This window comes from Camarhynchus parvulus, chromosome 8 (assembly GCF_901933205.1).
Source record: "Camarhynchus parvulus chromosome 8, STF_HiC, whole genome shotgun sequence".
Lineage (NCBI taxonomy): Eukaryota > Metazoa > Chordata > Aves > Passeriformes > Thraupidae > Camarhynchus > Camarhynchus parvulus.
The window spans coordinates 27,269,062-27,294,441 of NC_044578.1; the positions used below are offsets into that span (position 1 = coordinate 27,269,062).

The 25,380-nt window shown below is 44.3% G+C and overlaps 2 protein-coding genes across 7 annotated transcripts in view; both read left to right on the forward strand.

The window, feature by feature from the left end:
- Positions 1-2,976: 2,976 nt before the first annotated feature.
- LOC115906575 (torsin-1A-interacting protein 1-like) lies at positions 2,977-13,522 on the forward strand. Its single transcript, XM_030953853.1, has 6 exons — positions 2,977-3,248; positions 3,482-3,550; positions 6,360-6,461; positions 7,313-7,372; positions 9,859-9,918; positions 10,977-13,522. The coding sequence occupies exons 1-6, from the start codon at positions 3,089-3,091 to the stop codon at positions 11,768-11,770; spliced, it is 1,245 nt and encodes a 414-aa protein (XP_030809713.1). The 5' UTR covers positions 2,977-3,088; the 3' UTR covers positions 11,771-13,522.
- Positions 13,523-15,852: 2,330 nt separating this feature from the next.
- CEP350 (centrosomal protein 350) overlaps positions 15,853-25,380 on the forward strand; it is a 71,922-nt gene continuing 62,394 nt past the window's right edge. For 5 of the 6 annotated variants that reach the window (XM_030953051.1, XM_030953057.1, XM_030953056.1 and 2 more), the window contains exon 1: positions 17,970-18,121. The gene's annotated coding sequence lies outside the window, so the exon portion shown is untranslated. Of the gene's footprint in view, positions 16,010-17,969; positions 18,122-25,380 lie in introns of those variants that run through there. The other variant, XM_030953052.1, reaches the window with a different exon arrangement.

Below are 25,380 nucleotides of genomic sequence, written 5' to 3' on the forward strand. Positions count from 1 at the left end.
GAGCTGTAGTTTTCCTTCCCGCAGTCCTTCTCGGGAGCCTTCAGGAAACATTAACCTGCTTTTTTTGGCCGTGTTTCCGCGACTCTGTGGCTGTGCGCTTTTTTTCAGGCGCTCCGCATGACTGGCGGGTTCCTGCATTCAGTAACGGTGTTGCTGATTGAAGCAAGGAAACGATAGTGAAAGGAGGGAACTGGTTTGAGAGTTGATTTGGGAAAAGTACTACAAGAAAAGTCACCCAAACACTTAGGCAGCAAAGCCCAGACTGGAAATGTCACGTTGCCAGTGCAGGGAGGCTGGGGAGGATGTGACATCGAGGGTCTTCAGCAGCAGCCTGGGGGAAAGGGATGTGGAGCCCACCCACTGTCCCCAGAAGTGAGGAGAGGCTGCAAAGCAGGGAAAGGTCTGAGAGTGTGTGAGTCAGCCCTTGGCCTCATTTAGGCAGTGCTTTTCCAAAAAAAATCCTGTTCTAACTCGTGGTGCCTGCACAGTGGCATGTATAGGCATGGGTATGTTCCAGCCCTTTCCCTATCGCCCCTGCCCAGGACACGTTTCATGGAAAGCAGCAGCATGGAGCACTCTGGGGGAAAGGCAGCAGAACAGGGAGCAGCAGAACAGAGACAGCAATGCCCCTGGAACTCAGCTTGCTGCCTTTTCACCAGCATCCCCAGAGGAGCCCAGCAGCAAATGGCTGAGACAAAACACAGGGAAAGGCAAATGAGGCCGTGCTGGAAAGGAGGGGGCACTGAGTGGCTGGGACTCCTCAGTCTGGGGAGCAGAGGGCTGAAAGGGGGGATGGCACTAATGTGTTTAGTTTGTTAAAAAACTTGAATTTGACTAAATTTCCCCCCCACACTAGTACTGGAGGCACTTGTAAAACAGGTAAGAGGTTGGGTTCAAATTGGAAGGAAAAAATACTTTATGCTGTATGGAGGAACATTTGCTGGCCCAGGGAGCACAGAGGCAGTGTCAGAGAGGTCAATAAAATGTGTGTGCCATGTTACCCGGGCTGTCAGCATGTGCACAGGCATCAACACTGACACTGCTCATGTCAGGAAGGTGGTGGGAAGGTGAGGTGTGCTGGCCACTACACCTCATTTCTGACAGTGGCTTCCTCTGTCACCCACGGAGCCTGGGAGGGGACAGTGGCTGTGGCAGACTCAGCACATTCCCTTGTCACGACCAAGCTCGCACCAGGTGCAGCAGAGGCTGTAAAACCAGGAGAATGGAAAAGCAGGAAGGAAAAACTCAGTGTGGCTGATTCACAGGGGCCAAGGTCACCTTGAGGGCCCTGATCCTGGCTGCCATCAGTCTTGCACCACGACTTGATCTCCCTCAGTAAGGAACAGCAGAGAGGAGCTGCAGGTGGCAAGGGCTTCATGGAAATCCAGGCATTTTCTATCCCTCTGTCCCTGAAACCATCCAGTCCCTTCAACACAGTGTTTGGGGCTGAGGGGCCACCCTTTCCATGGAAGCACAAGTGTCACAAAACTGGTGGCAAGTGTGTGACAAAATTCGGGGGGTCATTTCAGCCTCTCCAGGTTGAGAACCTGGTTCCCAAAAAGTTGTTTGGCAGGAAAATTGACTGGCTGTCTTAGGGCATGAAGTCATCACAAAAGTTACAAAAAAGGATCTTGCCATTGTTGTGTTGATTTTTTTTCCTGATGTGGTATTTGTTACATCCTCTTTCATTTTTGCTTTAGAAAACAATGCTCAATGTGTGTGTTCTGCTTTTAGGACTGAAAAGAATGACAATATTTAATGCTGGTACAGTAGGAAATATGTATAACTTATCTCACAAATATTCACTTGCTTTTGGGTGAAACTGCAACATTTATGGCGTGTTAGTAAAGAATTTAGGGTATTTTTTGTTTTGAAATCTTTGTACAGAGAAGACAGGCACAGGAGTGGAGGCTGAATGGCACTTCCCTCACCCAGCCTTCCTGCTGGATTGCACAAAGTGCCAGACTCTCCTCAGGGACAGGACAAGGAGCTGTGGCCATAAACTAAACCACAAGAAGTTCCACCTCAACGTGAGGAAGAATTTCTTTACATTGAGGGTGGCAGAGCACTGGGAAAGGCTGCCCAGGGAGGGTGTGGGCTCTCTCTCTCTCTGGAGGCATTCCAAACCCGCCTGGACGTGTTCCTGTCACCTGCTCCAGGTGACCCTGCCTTGGCTGGGGAGTTGGACTGGATGACCTCCAGATGTCCCTTCCAACAGGAACAAATTCTGTGATTCTGTGAATTTGTAAAAGGGTCTCTACTTGCTTAGCAATACTCATTTCCAAGCTGGTCTTGATCTGCTAGGGAGGGTGTTTAGAGGAGACCTGGTAGTCCCCTCAAATTGCATCTTGAAAACTTCCAGCCATAGGAACTCTAGCACATGCCTGGGTAAAAATGCTTTATCAAGAATGCAATCAAACACATTTTAAAAGCCCAGTTTACCAGTAATTAATCGGAACAAGCAGGTAAGAAAAGTGAAATGCCTAGTGAGATATTCCAGATCTGATTAACCAAAACGATTCCCACACTAAGGAACAGAGTAATGCAGTGTTATCAATGCCAGAGGATCTCATGTCCCTCGAAGAACCTCCAAGTTCCCTCTCTCTGCTATTCAGCTATTTGTGCTTATTTTACACACTTTTCTGCCGCCGAGAAATGCAAACCCGGCCTTGTTGCGATCGGTTCGCACACAGAAAACACCGCGGAGGGGAGCGGAGGTGCCGGGCCCGTCCCGCATTTTTTTCACTGGGGGGCAGCAGCCGCGGGGCCGCCGGGCGGGCGTTGCAGGGGCCGCTCCCGCCGGGCCCGGGCCCGATCCCGACCCGGGCGCCGGTGCTGGCCCCGCGGGCGGTGCCGGGGCCATGGCGAACCGGCCGCGCTACCACGTGACGCCGCGGCGGCCGCTCCGGGCGCGGGCGGAAGCGGCGGACGCGGGTCCCGCCCCGCGGGAAGTGAGGCCTGCGGAGCCGCCCCGCCGCCGCGGGAAGGCGGCAGCTGCAGGCCCGAGCAGGCGGCGGCGGGCGGACGGGGAAGAGGACGCGGCAGGGCACGGGGCCGGGGCAGGCGGCGCGGCGCGGCAGCGGGCGGCATGGTGGGCAGCGGCGACGACGACGCGGGTCCGCCGGACGGCCCCGGGTTGGCTCCGCCGGACGGCCCCGGGCTGAAGCGGCGGCGGAAGAGCCCCCGGCTGGCGGCGGCGGCGCGGCCGGAGGAGCTCGGGGAGGAGGTGGACAGCGCGGCCCTGCAGGGTGAGCGGCGCGGGCGGGCGCAGCGGCCCGCGGTGGATCGTGTGGTTGAGGGCGCGGTGGGGCGGCGCGAAGCGGGGCGGGCGGGCGGGCGCCGTGTGGTTCCCCTCCGGGGGTGTTGGGACGGCACCGCGCCGCTGGAAACGTTCCGGTGAGCCTGGTGCTCCTGGAAGGCTCTCAGGCCCGTGGGCTTCAGCTGAGTGTCCGGCTGTGCCCTCACCCGTGTCTCGTTTCAGGGGACGAGCATCACTTCGGGACCCCGGACTCCCTGACGCGGCCCCCTATAAAAGCGTACAGATCGCCAGGTAGGCTCTGATCCCACAGCTCCTGAGGGGCTGGGATGGCCCACGCTCAGGGAAATGTGGATTATTGGGCTCTGGCTCCTCGGCAGGTGTTACCGTGGCACATAGGTGAGGAAATCCCGCTGTGGCTCTTGCCCCACAGACGAGGGATGGGAGGAGGAGCGATCCTTTTCAGCAGGGCACGCTGAAACCCTCAGGTGGCTGTTTTTACCCAGTGCATCACTTGGAACAGTACTTTACCACAGCATTCAAATTTTACTAACACTGCTTGGTTATGAAAGGCAGGATTTAAATAAGATATGCTGAGCTGCAGAATCGATCCCTCAGTGGCTGTGCTCCTTATTGGGAGCAGCATTGTTTATGAGGAAATGCAAAACTGGGGTTTTCCTTCCTTTGAAACACCAAGGATGCTCTGGGACTTGCTCCTGGACGCTGGGCTGGACAAGCTGATGTGTTAGCACTGTGTGGCAGCCACTTGTTGCTTTAGTTGATGGAACTCGTGTCTTCCTCCAAGCTATAGAAACATGGTAACTCAGTGTAACATAGTCATGAGGCTTTAGCTTGTCATTCCACCAGGAAACTGTGAATAACTTGTATTTCCTTCCTCTTTTCTCTGTTTTGGAATGTGACAGTGCTCAGGGATGCGTTGGGCTAGCCTGAGACTGTTCTCCATCTTTTGTCACCAAGAATTGCCTGCCTGTATTCTGCTCCAGAAGCAGAATTTCCAGGAGGCATAGAAAAAAAAATCTTATCTTGAGGAAGGTTATGAGTATTTCTTTAGGCAAGTACAGAGGTTTGTCTATGAAAAAAGCTCTTGCTCCCACATGGTGGCTAACAGGGTACAATAGGCTCAGTGTTTTAAACGTGGCTGTGCTGCTTCAGGAGGTGCAGCTGAGGGTTGGGTTTTTAATTAGATGGCTCTAAAAATGAGGCTCCTCTCCCTCCCACCCTCCCCAGCTTTTAGCAGCTGTAGTGGATTATAGGCACAACAGGCGTAAAAGTATGATAACAGACTCTTAATTGTTTATATAGCAGCAGAGAAATGGTTTTCCCCCATCTGTAGATGTGCAGTATTTTCCTGCAGAGTTTAGGGGATGAGCTGTGAGGCAGGGCAATAAGCAGGCTGGGTTGTTGGGGGAGCAGAATTGTCCTGCTTCCCTGAGAGCAGAATGGAAGCAAAACCACACCTTGAGAAACTGGTTCCTGGCCTCTACTAAGAGGTTTTAAATACAGGTTGGGCAACTTGCCTGGGGAGCTGGAAAGCTTTAAGAGCTTTAAGAAGAGCTTGCAGAGTTTTAAGAGCCTAAAAACCCCTGCCTAGAATCAGGGCAGCTTCTAGGTCAGTGAGCTCAAGATACGTGCTAGCAATCTCCATGGAAGTTGTCTTACATCGACCTTTCTTTTCTACAACTTCTTAGAAGTCTCTCTAACACAAAAAATAGTGATTGATGCCAAGAAGGGAAGAGGGATTAAAAGTAGGGACTGCCTGAGTAACCCTCTTTAGATTCATAGATATTTTTGGTCTTCTGGTCACAATTACTAGGGAGATTTTCCTTGTAAAACCTGGCTACATAGTGAAATATTATGGACATGTAGTTTAGCATTCCTGAAAATAATTTGGTGAGGAGCTTTGTGGGAAATCAGTCATAGGGCCCCATTAAGCATGTGGAAATACTTAACTGTTGCACCTGTGACTTACCATAGTTTAAAACTTACAGCTTTTTCCCATTTTTTGTGGTTTGGATGGTTCTGGTGGTTTTGTTTTTCTCCTTAGTATGTTTGACATACGCTGGTGTGTGAAACTGCCAGAGCACATTAGAAAAAGGCTGTTTTCTTAGTTGAAATAAAATTACTAAACACTAGGTGGCAAGCTGTGCATTGCCCTTGTCATGTGGTAAAAGCTGCAGGAACACACTGAACCCCAGCAGGAACCTGGGCTGTTTAAAAGAGTAAAAGGGCCCAGAGTGAATGTCAGAAAAAAAAATTGTACATTGTATTCTTCCCTTTGCTGTTTGCTCTGCTGATGCTTGATAGCTGTGCCACAGTCTCTCTTCCCCAGCTGTTCTACAGCTTTTTATTCTATACCTGAGCTTTTTCTTGTCAGCCCCTTGGTTCTGGGGTTGCACTTTATCCTTTTTGGTTTCCCAGCCCTGACCTTTGCTCTGTGACCTCTGATATCCTACAGGGTTTACTCTTTCTAGTTAATGACATTAACTAACCTGGGTTTCACAGCTGAATGACTCTCTAATTTGGCAAACAGCTGAAAAATGTTGATTTATATTCTTCCCACCTACCTCAGGGGTGAAATGAGATTGCTGTTATGGATTAGGAGAGAATGAGACCCAACTAAAGGATGGCTTGGACTCCATTCAAAGGGAACTTACTTTCTGTATTTGCTTCTGTCTCTTTTCCCCTCTGCCCAATGCTGCATAAGAAAGACAGCACAATTATTGTTTGTGAGTGCCCAAAGCTGTGGGAAAAACTCTCTATACTCCCATGATGTTTACACTGAATCCCCTTAGGGTAAGGAATTTCTTGGCTCCTAAAATTCATGTTTTTAAGCCAAGAACTCCTAAATTTTTTTTAAAGAAGCGTGTGGTGGTGTAGACAGCTGTATTTCTAGTGAACTCAAATTTACCATGAGTATTTCAAGTCTTAGTTGCTTTTTGTTGCATTTTAAGAGAGTAACTTTTGGGAGTTCACAACTTGGAAAATCACTGATTTAGGTCATGGGTATTCCAAAACTACAACTTGGTCCTTCAGATTCATGATCTTGCCAATCCTCTTTTTATTCTTTTTTTGCTCCTGACAGGTGGTACTACTGTTTACTTTGAAGAGAATACAGTAAAGGAAAATGCAAAGGCTCATGATAGTAACAGAACTGAAAAACCAAACATTTCTGCACCATTAAAAGGTAACAGCTTTTATCACTACTTCTTCCATGGTGTAACAAATGATTGCTTAAATGTATTAAAATGACAATCATTCAGTTCTTTTAGAAAAGGGGGAAGTTTTTGAGTTGAAATCTGAATGGATGAAAAAGGGTTTCTTTTAAGAAGATCGTTTCAGTGTGTACTCCTGCCTGAGCCAAAGTAAAACTGGTTATAATAGGATGATGATCTGCTTGGGTGGAAAACCCTAAAGTTCAAGAAAAGGCAGATTTCAACGTTGATAAATATCCAACTGTGTGGTTTTTGAAAAGCAAAACAGAAAGAAGTTTTTTCCCTGCTTCAAAAAACTTATGAGAGTGGATCTTTAATTGCCTCAGGCAAGGAAAACTGAGACTCTTCTTTTTTCTAAAGAGTTGAATTATCTTTGACTTCAGCAGGGGGAGTGACTACACCAAGTAAGTTCAAGGTGAGGGAGCACTTTGCTCATTGCTCAGAGATTTTTCTCCATGTGTATTGCAGAAGCAATGGGGAGATACAGTGAGAAAAAAAAATGGGATTATTTTTAGCCACAGAAGGAAGTTACGTGTCTTTTTAAAAGAAGCCATAAGAAGAATGATTTGTCATGTTGTCAAAAGCCTTGGGGTGAAGAGCCAAATTAAGCCCTTTCTAATAGATAAGAGTAACTTTCTCCAGCTCAGAGAGGTCCAAGAGGCTGTGCCTATGCTGCAGGCTTGGTTTGGCAGCACAGCATATCCTCCTGCCCTGATTAGCCTTGAGGATTTCATAGAAAGAGCCAGAAGCATGTATGGTTGGTCTGTCCTCTTCTGATCTCTGGTGTGGTGACTGAGTTCTTCCACTTGTGCTTTGCTTTCAGAAATAAAGGCTGACTTCCTTGAGAAAAATCAAGAGTGCTACTCAACTTCTGCAGCACAGAGTAAGTAAAACAAGAGAACCTAGTCTTCTCCTGTCATTAGATGAAAAGGACAGAGTTATTTTCTTTTCCTCTGCTTCTGGTTTTTCTTGTGCCCTGGGACACTGTCTGGGAGGATGGGCATGCACTCAGGAGGCAGATTCAAACAGAAACTGGAGAAGGCAGCATATTCCAGTCAGTGCCTCTCTATGAGGTTATTCAGCTTGCTGACCACAGAAAATGCTCCACTTTCTCTTTTATTTTTCTTTTTGGAGTTGACTCATGGGACAGTAAGTGCAGAGCATGGAGTAGAGGCATTGTGGGGTAAGCTGAGGAGGGGGACAAAACCTTCACCTTTTGGTGGCAGTGAATGTTAGTTTGTACACAAACCTTCCCTTTTTTCCTTTCCCTGAGAAGTGGTGGCTTGCTGTGCTGTGATTGAATTAGTTGTTCTATATTCCTGAAAAGGAGCAATATTTTTTCTTTGCTGGCAAAATCCAGTCTGCTCATCTAATGACTCCCAGTGTTTCAGATTTTTGGGGGATTTTTTGGGTTTGCCTTTTTTTTTTCCTGTTGGAAGAATGCTTGAAAAAAAATGTTCTGAATTCTTAGTAAAGTCTTGGTCCTTGTTTCTATCCTCAGCAGGTTTAGATACAGATAAACAAAGTTTTGTAAATCAAATTTCATTCTGAACAACCTGCAGGGGTTGCTTGGTTTTTTGTTTCTTTTTGGTTTTGTTGTTTGGTTTTGTTTTTTTTAAACCATGATGCTATCAGGAAGAGAAGTTCATCTTGTGGTAGCTGCACATCTGTGAAATGCCTTTGAAAAACGAATTGATGCAGAGAGTTCTATCTTGTCTGGTAGTTTTACTTTTTTGTGTCACTTCAGGTGCTGCAGGAGTTGGTAGTTGGGTGTAGGGTGAAGAACTTTGGAAGATGACTGAAAACTCTGAAATCTTTAAGGTGTCTGCAGAAGTTAGACTTTTTGAATTAAGCAAGACAAAATTTACTGGGTCTTTCTGCAAATTTTGTTGTAAACAATGCACAATTCTTAGGCAGAGTAGGATTTCGTTTTAGACTGTTGATTGAATTATTTTTTCCTTTAGTGCATGAGTTACAGCTGTCACCCAAATATGAAACCTGCTCTGTGCAAACAGAGCTGCACTGTGCTGTATTACAGAATGGAGGTGATTTTGAGCTGTTAACTCTTAGAAGATTGAGATAAGCTTAGCCAGGACAAGCTCCATGGCTGTGCCCTTTTGGGGTAGGGGGTTGAAATTACAGAATAGGGCAGTTCATTAAGCCAGTTAAGCCCCAGCTTAAACCAGAGCTGCTTTTAGCACCTTCTGCAATTGCATTCGTACAGAAACAAGGTTATGGAGTTTATTTCAGTGTCTTTAAATAACTAGTGCAGGGTATGTTTGTTCAATTTATTCTCAATAGTGCCATTGACAGTGTCCTGATTTGGTTATATATTAAAGAGCCTTCAGCTTTGAACCAGTTGCTGTTCAACAAGGTGCCATAAATTCTCCTGTCTTTTTAATTACCTGGCTAAATGTAGAAAACGTGCTGACCAAAAATTACACAGTATATATTCATACTGGTCTCTTGGGAAAGTTGTTCATAAGACTTTATGGATAATGCCTCTTGTACTTTGCTGTCTGAGCCCATTTAAATAGACCAAAAGTATATTTTGAAGTTGAAATCTTGCACTTTGCTTTAAAAGCATAACTCATCCCAAGAAACTGACTGCTGATGAAGCAGGCCTCCAACCCAAGCTACATGGAGAGGGAAAAGAAGACTGTGCATTTAACATTTTGCTTTGTTTTTTCTATTTAGGTCTTGCATTGTTATTTATCTAGTGTGTCCATTAATTAAGTTTCCATTTTTATGCCTCTCAAATTCTTGAGCAAAATCAGGAAACTTAACTGGGACATGGGATTCTTGTGCAGAAAATAGCAGCTTGTTAAATCTCTTCCATTTTATCACCTTGTACTTGAAATGGAGTTTTATTTGCATAATTCTTCAAGAGTTGGGAATCCTTGGGGGTGATTTGTGGTAGACTGGGGACTTGTGCTTTCTAGGCAAGGTTGTGAGGATGGTTTGGGAGCTGGCATTTGGCAAAGAGCAGGGATTGAGATTTGCTCTGACAGTGGAGTGGAACTTCTCAGGCTGGTGACAGTGGTGAAGGTGTCATGTTCCTTGTTCAAGATAATTCTGTTGAGCACAAGGGGGAGAATGGTCTGGAAAGGAACTGAAAACCCTGAACTTGACCCTGCCCCACCTGGGGATGGGGATGAGGTGACAGCCTCACCTTTGCTCCAGCTTAGCAGGACTGGGTTTGGTTCAGCAGGGTGCTTTGTTACCCTTCTTGTAAGCTTTGTGCAATTTTGCATGTAGAAGTTTTCGCTGAAAATAATGCAGTTTGGTGATTTCAACTCCCTGCTGGAAGATTGGTCATAATTGTTGTCTTAGTGTTCTTCTCATGTTGCTTTCTTAATCTCTTAACAGGCAGAAGTAAATCTCGGTATCAGTCCAGAACAGAGAAGCAGTCACAGCCTCTGGCCAAAAGTAAGACTTCTGCTTTCACTTCTGTTTCATGCTTGTGTAACATTTAACCATTTTTATGCCTTTCCAAGTATTTCAGTTCCTGGGAGTTGGTGTGAAGCTGAGGGTCCTTGCTAGAACAGATGATTTGCTTGCTGGGATGTGTCATCAGCATGAAGGAAGGAAGGGTGTTGTATAAAGGATAACGTTTTCACCTGAATTTGAGGTCTTTTATCTGTAATGTTTACAAGATTAAAACTGAGGCAGGGCTAGTGGTGATGTTATTTAACTATTGTTGGGTTGTTGTCCTGATAAAAGTTGGGGTGTAAAAGGGTGACAAGAGGAATGCAGTTCTTCCTGTTTCCAGGAAGATTGGTGTATTTTGTCACTCATTTTACTGGGAACAGAATCCTTTTGCTTGCAGAGCCTTTTGCTTGTAGTATGTTAAACAAGTGTTATTTAACTGTTCAAATATGAAACCAAATCAAAATATCTGATATTTGATGTACGTTGTGTGCTGTGTGTACTTTGTGAAGCTCACTGCTCCAAAGGCCACAATGTTCTGTGGTAGTGTTGACCACCAGTGTCTGAGATGCAAAAATTGCTGCAGGAACTATTTTTATCTTAAGGGAATAGGAAAGAATAGGAATAGGATTCTGGTGCAGCCAGGTTTTCTGTAGGATCTTTTCTGCAGGCCGTAAATGTAGGAGAAGCTTTGACCTTTTTCAGAACCATTTTAAGCTCTTAGTTTGGATTTTATTAAAGTGAATGGAATACTGATGAACTTTAAGAGCTCCTTTTTCAGAAGAAGGTCTAATTTAGTCTCAGTCAATGTGGGAATATGTAAAAATGTTCTTTTTTTTAATGTTGTCAATTCACAATGTGGCTTGATTTCAAAACTCTGTTCTCTGTTTTGTGGTTTGGTTTTTTTTAACTAGATCATCTTTTCTATGCTCTTCAGCTACTGTACCAGTATTGAGAATGGGATCATTTCACTGTTTCCTCTTATTTTCCTTTCACTTGTTGACTTCTGATGCCTTTTAAAACATTGTTTTCTTCTTGTTTGCTCCATCTCTCTATAGATGACAGCGAATCACAGAATGGATTTCACAAGATGTGGACTTTGTTACTGGTTCTGTTAATTTGTGCCCCATTGCTTTACATCCTGTGGAGTGGAATTCAAGGTGGAACCTCCTCAAGGAGAGATGCTGAAATTCTGAAAGAGTTTCGGGCCCGGATGGAGAAACTAAAAAATACTTACCAAAGCCAGGACCCCAGACTGTGGAGAAAAGCCCGTGTGTCCCTTGAGAAACGTCTTAACTCTTCCCATGTGCATCTGGAGCCTGCAATCCTGCTGCTCACAGCTGGCCAGGAAGCTGAGAAGGCCCTGAGGTGCCTGAGCAACGAGATTGCCAATGCTTTTGCCTCGTCCCAGAATGCCACCACAATCAGCATCGACGGGGTGGACAAGGCTGTGCTGGACAGTGACATTGTCAAGCTGGAGGTGGACACAGAGCTCAGCTCTGGGTTCAGTGAAGGCAAGAAGGTGGCAGTGGTGCATCGATTTGAGTCACTGCCTGCAGGCTCCACCTTAATCTTCTACAAGTACTGTGACCATGAAAACGCAGCGTTTAAGGACGTGGCCCTTGTGCTGACAGTTCTCCTGGATGAGCAGTCGCTGAGAAAGGGCCTCACCTTTCAAGAAGTGGAGGAGAAAGTCCGGGATTTCCTCTGGGCAAAGTTCACCAGTTCAGATGTTCCTAGTTCTTACAATGGCATGGACACAGATAAGCTGAGTGGACTGTGGAGCCGGATATCTCATCTTGTGTTGCCTGTTTGGCCTGAAAAGGGCCTCCCTCTAGAGGGGTGCACATAAAAGTTGCTGGAGAGCACTTGGGAGAGGAGGAAGACACAAAATGTGTGTTGCAAGGCAGAGCAGGGAAGAACTTAGTGTGGCTGCTGAGCTCAGGCAGCAGCAAACCAGTCCTTTCTGTGCAGAGCCTTTCCACCAACTGGCAGAGTTGTTTCTGCTGAAGTAACTGAGACTTCTCTAAGTAAACTACAGAGTGTAAGCAAGGAACTTGTTGGTAAATTGTATTCAGTGATGCATTCAGCCTTGGTATCCTGGAGCTGAACATTGCTGTGCCTCAGTTCAGAGTCACTCATCTGCCTCTGAACCTGTGTTGAAGCACTGTTGGCTTTGCTGTGAGGATCCTTTTCTGGTGGTGCATAAAGCTGGTATCACATTTGACAAGGTAACAATGTAAAGCCATCACCTTCATCTCCCACGATTGCTTACTTTACTTCTAACATAAGAAATAAACTAAAAATGATGATTAAGTGATGTGAATCTAAGCACAAGCTTCTTCCTGATCCATTGGATCACAACATAGGTGTCAGCTATCTCTGGCCATTTGCAGAAGTAGCAAAATTGCTTGAAAGATCTGTGACCTGTAGAGAACCTTTCAGCAAGCATTTCTTCCCTTAAATGAGCCTGCCCCAAACAGTTCTGGGGAAAGAGAAAAGATGGGGTACAAAGGTTGCTTAAATTCAGTAATGTCAGTTAAATAATTCCTCAGTACCTCTTTGCCTGGCTGCTTGCAGGAGTTCTCTACGCTTTTCCAAAGTTTTGCAAGTCGTAAAATTTGGATGGAAATGATAAAATGTCATCCCCATGTACATACTATCTCCTTTCCAAACAAAACTTTAGGAAGACATCGTTTATTTCTCCTTTTACTAAGATCATTATTTTTGCATTGAGAGAATCTATTTATTTGTGGTACTTGATATCCTAAAAAAATAACTTCTTGTATCTATGTATGGCTGGCTGCTTGCTGTATAAATTTCTAGCAAAGAACAGATTTGCAGAGCATGCTTTTAAAATGTTTTTTAGTCTCTCGTGTCAAGAGTTTCTCACAAGTACCTGTTTCTATTGTTAAATACTTTGGGTAAAAAAAAGAGAATAGCAGCACTTCCATTTCATTGCTGTTACTTCATGCTCTGAGCCATTGGTCCATGTCCATTTGGTTTTATTGAGTATGAAGGAATGTGTGAAGATGCTCTCAAATTAATAGGATGTTTTCGTGTAGCAGCTGAGAGATTTGGCCCATCCTTCATTCACAAGCCCTTTGAACTGTCCTGTTGCAAAAACAAAAATAAAAACATTTTCAACCAGGAAAACCTGTTGAGGAGCTGGAGCTTCTAGGGCTAGGCAAGGTTGGGGGTGTTAAGAGAAATTGATCAAAATCATCTGAAGCAAATAAAAGAGCAGAAGAAGTTTGGGAGACACAGAGCAGTGGTCACTTAAACCAGAGCTGGACTTGTTCTAACTATTGAGAGCCAGCAATGGATAATGCTTCCTATTTTAATGAGTAGAAATAAAAACAATAAGAAGACGTGGAAGTGCTGTTGTTCTGGATGTTTAATAGCTCAGGAAGGAAAAGATGGCATTTACATTTTGAACATTTCACTGGACAAATGCTTTTTATTAAAAAAAAGAACTGTGACTTATTTTCAAATTTGTCCTCATAGCATATTTGTTTGTATATTATGTAAACTATTTTAGTAATGATTCAAAATAAACATACTTGTTTGTTTTCTAAAGCTGTTTTAAGACTTGCCCACTGAATTTTAAGTGGTCAGACTTTTTTTCCCCATGTTTAAATTGCTCATTCACCTTTGACCAACTACAGATGCCTAAAATACAACCTTTTGCAAAATTCAGAACTTTTAAGAAACTTGAGTGGAGTGGTAGATACTGGGATGCAGATGCATGTATTTCATAATATCAGGGCTTTTGTCTGACAGGGAACATGTGAGGAAATGGCTGTGAATTGTCTTTTACTTGGTGTTCTTGTACTAATTCCCCAGTTCTGATTCCAGCTGGAACTAATGGTAAGATATGGTTCACTTGTTTCATTAGCCCAGTACAAGAGTCAGTAGCTGACAAAAGGGATGACTTCATCCTTGTTCCACTCCTGGCTGGATGTTCTGTACTTTTGGTGTACAAACCAGTGCACTGTGAACTGATTGGAGGGACAGTCTTACTGAAAAGTAACTTTAAAAAAAAATTATCAGAACTGGCCACCACAAAAAAGAAGACAAAGTTGCAATATAAAGACAGGAGATTGCACACATATACAATTAAAACATATTTAATACAGGTCATTTTCTGTTTCTAAAACTTCTCTTCCTTGTAGGTATTAAAGAGCTGTATTCCTGGTTCAAGAGAAAGTAGGAAGGTATCTGGAAACTGAAGACTTAATGTTGTTCTAGCCAAAGGAAAATCTTTTTGTTGTTGTGAACTGTGGGGAAAGCCTACAAAGCTGTACTTCTAAATATGTTGTGCTGCTTAGTCTGAAAAAAAATTAAAACCAAGATTATATAGTCCTTCCATAGGAGGGGAAAAGGCTCAGGATTAGAAGACTCTCCCTGCTCTTGAAGCAGCAGGTCCTTTTGTAGCTGATTGTGGCTTTGTCCTTAAAAGGCTCTCATTAAATATCCACAGGTACTTAATGCAGAGCTCATTAAGCAACTCCTACTCAGCCAGAGGTGAAGAGTAATGTCTGTCTGTGTTCCTCACAGGCAGCTGATTACTATCCTCCTTGTATAATTATTTCATTGCCTGGGGCAAATGGAGCCATTTGATGTTTTCCAAACTGCAAAATAGTTTGGCTCCTTCTAGAGAAATCTCACTTGTGAAGTTGAAGTGACCCTGACTGTCAGCAGATCAGGAAATTAGTTTGTGACAGAAAAAATGTGGTTTTACAGAGCAACGACACCAGATCTGGCCTTGAGACCAAGAAGGGGATTTTCCTTCTTCTGTGGCCTTTAGCAAAAAAACTTTTGAGTAGAACATGATCTTTTGGGGGAGGGCTGAACCAGCTGCAGACAAGATTTCCAACACTCTGCAAATTGGACTGGAAATGGTCAAAGTGCTCCTTGGGTTGTGAGCAGATGGAGCTGCAGTTGGTGAGAGTCCCTTGTAGGTGGAAGGGGGAGTGTGGCCCCTCTCCTGCTGCCACTTGTGGGCACCTGTGGGATGGAAATACCTTACTGCCTTCAGCAGTGGCTGTTGTGGAAGGGACCCAGAACAAAGCACTGCCCAGTGGTGTTACCTCGTCTCTCACACCCTGCTCTGAGTCATGCTGTGCTGAGTGTGGAGCATGCTAAGCAGGTTTGGAAAAAATAATTAATTTCCCCCCCCCCTTTTTTTTTCCACATCAACAAAATCATACTCTTTCTGCAAATTAAATTAAAAAATAAGTTGTGGCTTTCATATCCTTGTTTTTGAAAATTATATTTGTTTTGAACAAAAAATCCAGCTTGAGCTGAATACAAAGGGTAAGGTGAGAGCTCCATGTGAAGGCAGCATAAAATTATTTGCTGTACAGGACACAGCTATATGCACCACCTGCAGTGCAATGGCCAGCATGCTGCATTTAGGAAAAAGAATCTGATTTTGGAGGGGTGTAATGATACATGAACAACTTGCCAGATTCTGTGTTAGGACCCTGTGCTACAGTTGGAAAACTGTGGGAAGAAATCTGAAGTGATGCCTTGATTTCATAAGAGAACAATTTTTCATGCATTGTTTCTGCTGTCAGATGGACTGCAAAGTTCTAGGAGTACAGAGCAGGGAGGGGGGGTGCCCTGTAGTCCTCACAGCTGTCCTGTGTCCTGTTTTATTGTCAGCTCCTGACAGTTGGATTTATAATTGTGTGCCTGGAAAATCTCATTCCATGTCCAACAGGTGGAAGCACCCTTCCCCAAATTCCTCCGTGGCTCTTGGGAGCCACGTCAGTCAGGGAAAGGGGGGAGGGAGTCCGGGGGCTCTGGGCTGCAGGAGCCAGCTGCCCCTTTCTAATTTTAGAAGGGGTGTGCAAGAACAGTGTGGAGTGGAAAACTTTCCAAACCTCTTTCTTAAAGCTGCAATAAGCGAGTGAGTGAAAGATGAGAATGTGGCTCTTTGCTTTGCCCTTACTGAGTGTCTCCATCCAGCACCAGAGCAGCGCTCGCTGCTGTTCCCTGCCGTGCTCTGCCCTGTAGGGAGCTCCTCCAGCTGCAGAGGGTTCCATTCCTGCATTCCTGTCCTCTCACCTGGGGCTGTATGCAGGTAAAAGCTTTTTTTTATTTCTGAATTTCACAAGGTGACTGTGTTTTCCACAAGAATGTCTTTTTCTTTCTCTCCTCGTGTCAGGTGTTTGGCCATCAGAGCTTTCTACTTCACTGCAAGGGAATCTTTGAAAGTGACAAAGATTCACTCTCAAACCAGTCAGGTTCCACTGGCAGGTACAGAGAGCAAACAGGAGCAAAACCCGAATACAAACACTGCCTTTTAATTCCATTTAAACCAAATGATTTCCATGTTTGAGAAAATCCTAATGTGATGCCTAGTTTGCCTGGAGATGAGAAGGAGGAGCGTGAAACTAGACTAACTGCTTCCAAGCAGAAAAGAGAAACTATGTTTAAAAGCATAATTAAAGAGGCAGTACATTACGAAAGTGCTGAATAATTTAAATAGGCTGCCAGTCCAGCAATATTAAGCAGTAAATTTAAGCAAACACTATGTGATGATGGGGAATATAATAATTTCATTTGCCCTAGTCTGCAATCAGGGCTCCCATACATTGCAGTAATATTGTTTTCATTGACTGAAATTGCCATTATTATTATAATTATTATTACTTTCAGTCTCCTGCTTTTGGGAGCAGCGAGTTTGCTCTTTGAGAGCTCAGGAGGGAATCTGGCACTACTTGCCACTCTTTCCCACTGGACCTGTGCTTGTCTTTCCATGTTCAGGCACTTTTTCCCCTCAGCTGGCAAAATCAAAATAATTATAAAATAAAAATAATTTTAAAAGTGCCCTAGGAGCACTTTGACCATTTCCAGTCCAATTTGCAGAGTGCTGGAAATAAAAATAATTTCCAAAGGTTTAACCACTGACATCTTGAATTGACCTCTTCTTTCAAAGGAGGTATGTTTATGCAGGAAAATGTACTCTGTAATTAGTTTGTATATGTAAAAGACCCAAATTAAAGCTAAATGAGAATCCTGTAATTGTAATGTGATTAAATTCTGCATTGCCTAAACTTCATAGCTGTAATCTCTCAGTATTTAGGGTGTTTTCCTATGATGTTCTCATACTGGAATAACTTATATGCAGAATGATGATCATTTACCAGAGGAGAGGCTATGTACAAATAGATAAATCGTTTCTAGTGAACTAAAAAAAGTAGTTATCATGGTAGTTACCATGATCCTTTAGTGTTTGGCGTTGATAACTCTCCACCCCCCGTGCTCCCCCAAGAAATTTGGCACCAAACAATCACACTAATGACTGAAAACCAGACTGGGGAAGTTGTAGACAGGCCCTGAAGGGAGCATTCCCAAAATAACTGTAGGAAGAAATTCTTTTATCCTATTCTAATAACTTTCCTTCTTCAGTGGAAATAATTTGCTATAGCTGGATAATATCTTAGACCTATTTTTGAAGCGTGGGTGGTTTTAATGCATCTTCGGGGTGGAATCTATGCATTAGAAGTCAGTATACTAACAAATTCTTAATTCGTGTTTATAATGAGTGATAAAAGTGAAATTAAGCCCGTGGAACTCAGTCATGTCTCTGAAGTTCTGCAAATGTTTATTTAAATTTAAATTTGGGAGAGTGTAATTGGAGACTCTTTCATTTACAAAAAAAAAAATTATTTTTGTAAAGATGAAGGCTATGAACACAAATGACTAAAAAGCGGCGCCCTAGTTTCGGCTGGAGCCGCTTCAGGAATGCCAACATCAGCGCTGGGTTTAATTAGCATTGCCAAGTCCTGGCCTTGCACCAACACCCAGGGCTCTGCATAAGAAACGCGAGGGGACTGACCCGGCAGGTCAAGCCTGTAGAACTGTGAGGGGAAAAGACAAGCTCCGAGGGAAACCCCGGAGAATGAGGGAGGGCAGGGCAGGGCGGCCGCGCCGCACCCAAGATGGCGGCGGGCGCTGAGGGAGCCCGGCGGGCCGGCGCCATGCTGGGAAGGTCGGCAGCCGGCGGACCGGTTCTCGCGAGAGTTCCCGATGCGCCGCCGCCGCCGCCGCTCCGTGTCAGTTGCGGGCCGGTAATGGCGGCGCTGAGCGGGCGCTGACGGGCCGCGCACCGGGCTCGGGCCGCCCTCCCTCCGCCCGCCCTCCGCGGGATGTGCCGCGACCTGCCGCCGGCGCAGCGGGCGTCCACCAGGTGAGGAGGCGGCGGGAGCGGCCCGCGCCGCCGCCCCAGGCCGCGCTCGGCCGGCGGTGCCGCCCCGCCGGGGCGTCGGGCGAGGTGGGGCCGGGGCGGGCCCGGCCCGAGGAGCTGCCGGCTGTCACTTGGCTCGGCCGCTCCGCCCGGCTCCGGCGTCTCCGCGGCATCCGCTTCACCCGTTAAGTCTCTTTCTTATCTTAGTTTTAATTTGTTTTCCGCTGCTTGGCGTACCGGGAGGTGGCGGGTGAACGGAGAGGGTTGGGGTGCTCCTTTTCGCTGTTGTCTTTTCGCGTTCTGGGGGAAACCGCCGATCCCGGGTGTTTCTGCGGACAAACAGAAACACAGCCCGGGGTGGCCTCGCTGCTCTCGGAGCCGGCCCGAACACCGGGACGGCGCTTTTAAAGTTTAAATGTGCGCTTTGCTAAATGCGTGCCGGTGCCGTGCCAGGGCGTCCTGCCCCGGCATTGCGGCATCGCTCGGTGTCTGCCCGCTCAAAGTCCTCCTGACATCCCCGGCAGCATCTGCCCCGAGCGCTCTCTGACTTCATCGCTGCCATTCTCTGTGCCTGTTGGAGGCATAAAGATATGACTGGGTTGTTTTGTTGGTTTTTGTTTTTTTTTTTTCCCTGTGGATGCAGTTTTGTGTGGTGTATTGCCTGCTGTCGGTGTAGGTTTTGTGGAATCGTTAGGGTGCTCAGGCAACTGGAATAGGTTGCCCAGGGAGGTGGTGGAGTTAACATCCTCAGAGGTGTTTAGGATGTTTGATGATCTTAAAGGTGTCTTCCAACCTTGACGATTTTCTGATTCTCTGATTGTTTCTGTCTCTGGGTATAAGCTGTAGCTCAGCAGCTGAGCATCTCCTGGCACATTGTGTAAGTTTGCAGGTAGAGGTTCGTCTGTCAAATAGCTTCATTGTGTAGATGAACAATCCACTGTCTTGAAATTGAAAATTTAACACTTGACTGGTCGGTTCTGGAGGGAGAGGGGATTTGTCATCTTAAGCTGCTTCAACTGTTCTCCTGATTTGAAAACTCAAAGTACAGTGACCAAAAGTGTTTGTGGGACAAACACTTGGAGCTGTAAGTGATTCAGTGCTTTGCATGCAAGTTCTCAGTGCTCTGTCGGGCTGTCTGCACCGACGGGCTGAGTTTTGCTGTCTCTTTGCTATAGTTCTGGTTGCTGCAACAGTTTCATTAGGTAATGTTTGAGATAATTAGATACAACCGAGGGTGTGGCCAGGTGAACACTGTAAACTGTCGAAGGCTTCGGTTTCTGTGAGTGACGCTGCTTTAAACAGAAGGTATCCTGCTCCCACTAAGCCAAGCAACTTAATTTATGGAGTAATGGAACATTTCTGCAAGGGGCCAGGGTACCGTGGAAATCTCCTGCATCCAAAGGAGGGTGGGCAGCATCTTGAGAGAGGTGATTGTGTCCCTCTTGTCCTCTCTTGTGAGACCTCACCTGGGGTGCTGTGTAAGTTCAGTGTCCCCAGCGTAGGAAGGACATGGAGCTGCTGGAGCAGGTCCAGAGGAGGCCACAAAGTTGGTAAGAGAACAGGAGCATCTCTCCTGTGAAGACAAGCTGAGAATGCTGGGGCTGTTCAGAGAAGATTGCATGGAGACCTCGCAGCATGCTCAGTGTCTGAAGGGACCTACAAGGAAACCAGAGAGGGACTCTTTGTTGGGAACTATAGAGGTAGGACAAGAGGGAATGGCTTCAAACTGAGAGATTGGGTTTAGCTTAAGCCCTGAGAAGAAATTCTTCCCTGTGAGGGTGGTGAGGCTCTGGCACAGAGCTCACAGAGCTGTGGCTGCCCCTTCTCTGGAAGTGTTCAAGACTGGACTGGATGGGGCTCAGACCAGCCTGGGATAGTGGAAGGTGTCCATGGCCAGGAGTTGGAACTAAATGATCTTTAAAGTCCCTTCCAAGTCCCTTCCAGCCCAAACCATTGTAGGATTCTGTGTTGCTCATTGGCGTGGATCATCTTGCAGGCTGCCTAGGCTGGGTGTGGTGGTGACTGAGAGAAAGTGATTTTAAAATTATGAACATCTTGTTTGCGTGGGTTTGTTTTACTAAGCTTTGGTGCATAGCTCAGGTTTGAACACTGTCCTGATAAACCAGTCCCAACGTGGATCATGTCTTTTCTGTCTTGAAATAACTTTGTTGGCAATTTCTGTCACCACAGCATAGGCATCCCTTAAATGGGTAAGAATCTAATCTTGGAGTTGCTACATCTGTACTGAAGGTTTTGTTCACTTGGATGTGATGAACTTTGTGTCTCCTTTCACCCCTCTACCAGACATCCAGCTGCTTTCTGCTAAAAAGGTTTCCTTGTATCAAGCAGACTTGTGGATAAAGTCATTAATGGGTTTAGTCCCATTGATTTTGGAGTGCTCAAATGAGGCTGCAGTGCTATTAATGTGATTCCAGTTAGGTTTGAAATCAGGAGTGTCAGTGCACACAGCACTGGATCTATTCTGTATTACCATCTCTGGGAGGTGGGTGAAGCTGCACAACATAACATGAATGGTGTCATGTGCTGCTGCTGCTGCTTCTTTCCTCCCATTTTGTCCCGGCAGCAACCTGAGAAACTGAAAGAAAAGTCACCATAAAAGAAAAATTATTATTTTACTGCCAGTTGAGTGAGTTGAACTGGCTTGTGATGCAGTCAGGTGAGCTTTGCATCTATGACAGAGTGACATGATTGGTAGAGAAGGTAGCAAGGAATATTTGGATTCCTTCATCACTGTGGAGCTGCTAAATCTGCTCAACTCCACCTTGAAAACTTACAGCAGAACTGTTTAACTCTGCTATTGATGTACTTAAACTAATTCATGCTATTCAAATCAATATGAGTGTTAATATAAGATCAGGTGTTGTGATACAGTAATGATAACAGAAGGACTTTGGTGGTTGAGTGCAGAAAGAAAACTTTCCCAGTGCAGTCAATATATCAGGCATGTGGCTGGATTACACCAGAAGTGTAAAATTTATCCATAGATGTAAGTGCTTGGAAGATAGATGTGTATCATTGTGCTAATGATATAATAGGCTTTAATGGACTGCTCCATTGAGAATAAAATTACTTGTATGCCTAAGTCTGAAACCTTTGTCAATATGCTACAGAAAGAATAGAGCAAATAAATGAACTAATCAATTATACCAGGTCAATTGAACCTTAGTGAATGCTAACAGAAATTCTGGCTGGTTTAGCTTCCTAAGAGCGCTTCTCACTGGTGGCAGAATTTCTCACTAAGTCACATCCATGGCAATGCACCAGGTGGAGGTCTCAAACTGAAACAGAAAAACTTTTAAAGGGATGGTGTTATTTAAAGATGAGAAAATATCTTATTGCTACATTTAGCTAGATCAAGAAAAAGTCTTTTAGCAGAGTCCTGGTATCTGCCTTTGTAATGCCAGGTCAGAAACAGAACTGGTGGTCACTGTTCAGCTTGTGAAGTTTTTGTGTTTGGGGTGTTTTGGCACCTTGTGTTGTTATTGAGACAGTATTTAGATGCTCCTTCTGAATGCAATTCTGAGCAGAGGTATCAAAGGTGAGAAAGTGGCATTTGGAGCATTTTTCCATGAAGTTTTCATGCACTTTAGTCTGCTTTGAGAGAAAACAGCAATCATCCTGCAGTTGACACAGCTGCAGGTGAAGTTGCTTCTGTGCTCATGGTTGTGTTGAGGCATTGAAAGTTGCTGTCCTTCTCAAAATTGACAGCTCTGGTTCTTGTACCTGGCTGAGGGCATTGCCTGTAAGTTCTAAGAAGGCTCCTTCACAATGGAGTGTTCCTTGTGAGATGAGACAGAGCTTGAAGAATTTGAGCATATTCTGATAAATGGATTTATTGTGGGCTGCAAGAATTGAAATCTTCTAATGTGCAGTTTCTGGTAACCGGAGGTGGAACGAGTGAACAAAGTCTTGTTTTGATGCTGAGGAAAGAAAACGCAGGAGTACTTTATTGGTTCTAGGAACTGGGGTATTTTCTTCTCTGTCATAAATGCTAAGATCTTTGAAGTCAAAGAAAATACAGAACTTGTGAATGGATAGGCAAAGCCTTGTGTGCATCTCCTTAATAAATGGATGCATTCTCTGTGCCTTTGTACTCTGATTTCTTCATGAACAATGAATCAAGTTACACTAGCTGTCACAACATTCATTTCAATAGATTTCCTCAGAGTACCTCGTGGCACGTGATGCAGCAGAGGAAGACATTCCATTTCAGTAGAACCACTAGTCCCTTTTTAGGGCCAGTTTTATTTTTTTATCACTTCTCCGTCGCTTGTGATGAAGCAGAGACACTTTTGCAAGTTGCCATGTCTTTTCATAGCAAAAGAATGTGGTAAATGTCCATTCTCAGCATACAGTTGGAAAGAATCAGATCCAGAAATGTTTCATTTATAGAGAAATCTTCACTACAGTTTGGATGCTAATTTAGTAGCTGACTAGTGCCAATGATTTCATCATAGAACTCAGGAAACATATTTGTATTTTCTACTGGAGTTTTTTTGACATTTGATGGATGTGTGTTTATATCATTTATCTTCCTGGTTAAAAGCTAGAGGTAGTGACACATGCTTTGAAATTTTTAAGTGCTCTTTTCTCTGCAAGTGTGTGGTGTATCTTGATTGCTCTTTTTTTGTACTGCCTTAGTATCCTTAAAGTTTTCTTGTTATCTAGCTTGAGACAGATCACATTTTATTTATTTTACTTATGAAGCTTTTGTTTTGTTTTAGTTATTTTCCAAAGTAATGATATTTGGAATGTGAGTTCTTCTGGCATATATACTGCTTGTGTTACAAGACAAAATATTGAATATTGTCTAAAATTAGATCACTCAGAGCAGCTAACATTCATGAGCTCCTTGGCCATTGCTGGTGTTCACTTCCTTTACATTTCATTTGAAAGCTTATTATATAAATGAGCATTGGAAGAAGGTGGGTGGAGGACCTGCCTCATTCTGCAGTGTCAGCTGTAGATTCTGGAGATGTGGAGCTTTTTGGACAAACATGTCATGCATTTGTTTGTTGTGCTGGAATTTGTCCTTAGTCCTGAGGAAGGTCAGTACATTGCCTGCATCTGATAGTGTTGAAAGGCAAAGTTTGCTCAAAATATGCTCTGGCCAAAGGAAGAATATGTCACTCTTGTATCAAAAAACATTTTAAAAGCTCATATGCATAACCAAAACAAGTCTTAGAACAATGTATTATGGATATTTTAAACTCTCATTTCAGTGAGATAATGCGATATGATAAGGACTTGGATTCCAGAAAAATGAGTAGGTTAACGTTATTTTTATTCCAGACTCAAGCATATAATAATAAATTGTATTTTGTGGTATTTGAGAAGACATAGAAAGTGTTTCTGGCATCTTTAAATATAATTTCCATCACTTTCAGTGGACTGGCTCAGCAAAACAATTTGCTCAACTGGGTCTGCCTGTGCCTGTCCACCTTTGTCTGTTCCTGCCAGCAGTGCAGAGCTTTAGCTGCACAGACAGGAGCTCCAGAGGGTCTTTTAAGATTCAAAAGTCACCTTTGTATTTATTCATGGAAACTTAAAATGTTTTTGCAAACAGGAAAAAAAAAATTATTTGTGTCTGTGTCCATTTCCTCCACAGACAGGTGTGCACTGTGTGAGGTGTGGGTGCACTGGGACACACTGGCCAGGGTGCCCTTGAGCTCCAGTGCTATCTCCACTGGGAAGAAGAAAATGAATGGTTCTTGTTTTGCCCAGTCCCACTGCTCTCCTCGAGGCAAAGGCAAGAGCAGCTTCACACATTTGCTCCTGGGAAGCAGCAGCCAGTACTGAGATTGATCCAACTGTTCACCAATGTTTTCACCCCTTCTCATTCTTGCATGGAGGGTGTTGTTTACAGTATGACATAGGTAAAACTAATAAAGCATAAAAACCTGGCAGAATTCTTTTAGCCTGTACCAGACTCCCAGTTCACTTTGCTTTACCACATAAGCCCATTGACTTTCTGCCTGAATAAGGCAAGGAGACACCCAGGCATATAGAAAGGAAAAGATTGCTTCTTTTATTGGCACTGGTGCGTTATTTTTGCTTAAACTGCATAAAATGTTATCCTTGTGCACTGTGTACCCAGTTTGTAGCAAAATCTGTCACTATGTGGATAAAACATTTGAGAATATCCCATAGAAGTCAATGTTAATAACTTGTTTCATTCCATACTCTTAGCAAACTTTCATATTTTCTTTTGTGGTATCCCTTTCATTTAGTATCCCTGGTGTTTTTGTAAGAAACAAAGTCTTGAGGAACACTGTTCCCTGGGCATACTTGGATACTTGTTTTTTTCCCCCCATAACTACGAAATGTTAGTGAAAACAGCAGTGGGTGATCTCTTGCTCACATTGTCTTCCTTCTCTGAATCTGCACAATTCAGTTTCCTCTCCTGTTTCCTTGATTCAGTGCCATGACTTCTGAGTTTCCTTTTCTTACCAAGTTGGTGCTATAAGGAAAAAAAACCTTACCAAGGATCTTTGAAAAACTTCACAATTGGACTGATACACAAGTTTTTTCTTCCTTTTTGCTGCTCTCTGTGCCAGTTCTTTAAAAGTTCATTGCATTTCTCTCACCATCCTAGCTTTCTCATTCTCTTCCATTTTATATCCTGCTTCTCTCACAATTTTCTTTCTCTTTTACCCAGTCCTGTTTTTAATCTCTTCTACATTTTTGTATATCTTTGCTAAGCATATTCTGCTTTCATATCTCCCACTCTTTTTTAAATGCTGTGCTCTTAACTATGTTGACCCCTTGATTTGCTGTCTGTTGTACCTTTCAGTGCCATCCTTGGTATGTTTAGTATTAAATGTGTGGGTTTCTCATGGTCCTTTTTTACATGGCAATGGTTTTCTCTTTGTTTTCATTTCCTCCTTTCTGGTGCTTTCTCATGCATTTTCTGATCTGTCAGTTCTCTTCAGTGTCTTCTTGTAGGAACAGTGTTTGTAGAAGAGAGTGGTTGTCAGGTCCTGTATCCATCCTCCCATGCAGTTTTTTCCAGGAATTTGGAGTATATTGTTTCCTGTTGTGTTTCTTCTTAGGTCCTCATCTGTAGCAGTTGTGCTGTGCCTTCTCTTATGTACTTTTAGGTTTTTTTTTTGGAAATGTGAATAAAGAATGAGATGAGCACTTGATGTCGGATTGAAACATCAGAACACAATGGTGTTTGTATCTTAATCACTCACCCAAGGAGGGGCTTGGCCGGCCAGCCAGCCTTGAATGGACCTGTG

Excerpts from the sequence above, each read along its gene's own strand:
- LOC115906575 (XM_030953853.1), top strand. The coding sequence starts at position 3,089 with ATGGTGGGCAGCGGCGACGACGACGCGGGTCCGCCGGACGGCCCCGGG. Across the intron at positions 3,249-3,481 it reads GGACAGCGCGGCCCTGCAGG|GGGACGAGCATCACTTCGGG; the intron begins GTGAGCGGCGCG and ends GTCTCGTTTCAG. Across the intron at positions 9,919-10,976 it reads GTCACAGCCTCTGGCCAAAA|ATGACAGCGAATCACAGAAT; the intron begins GTAAGACTTCTG and ends ATCTCTCTATAG.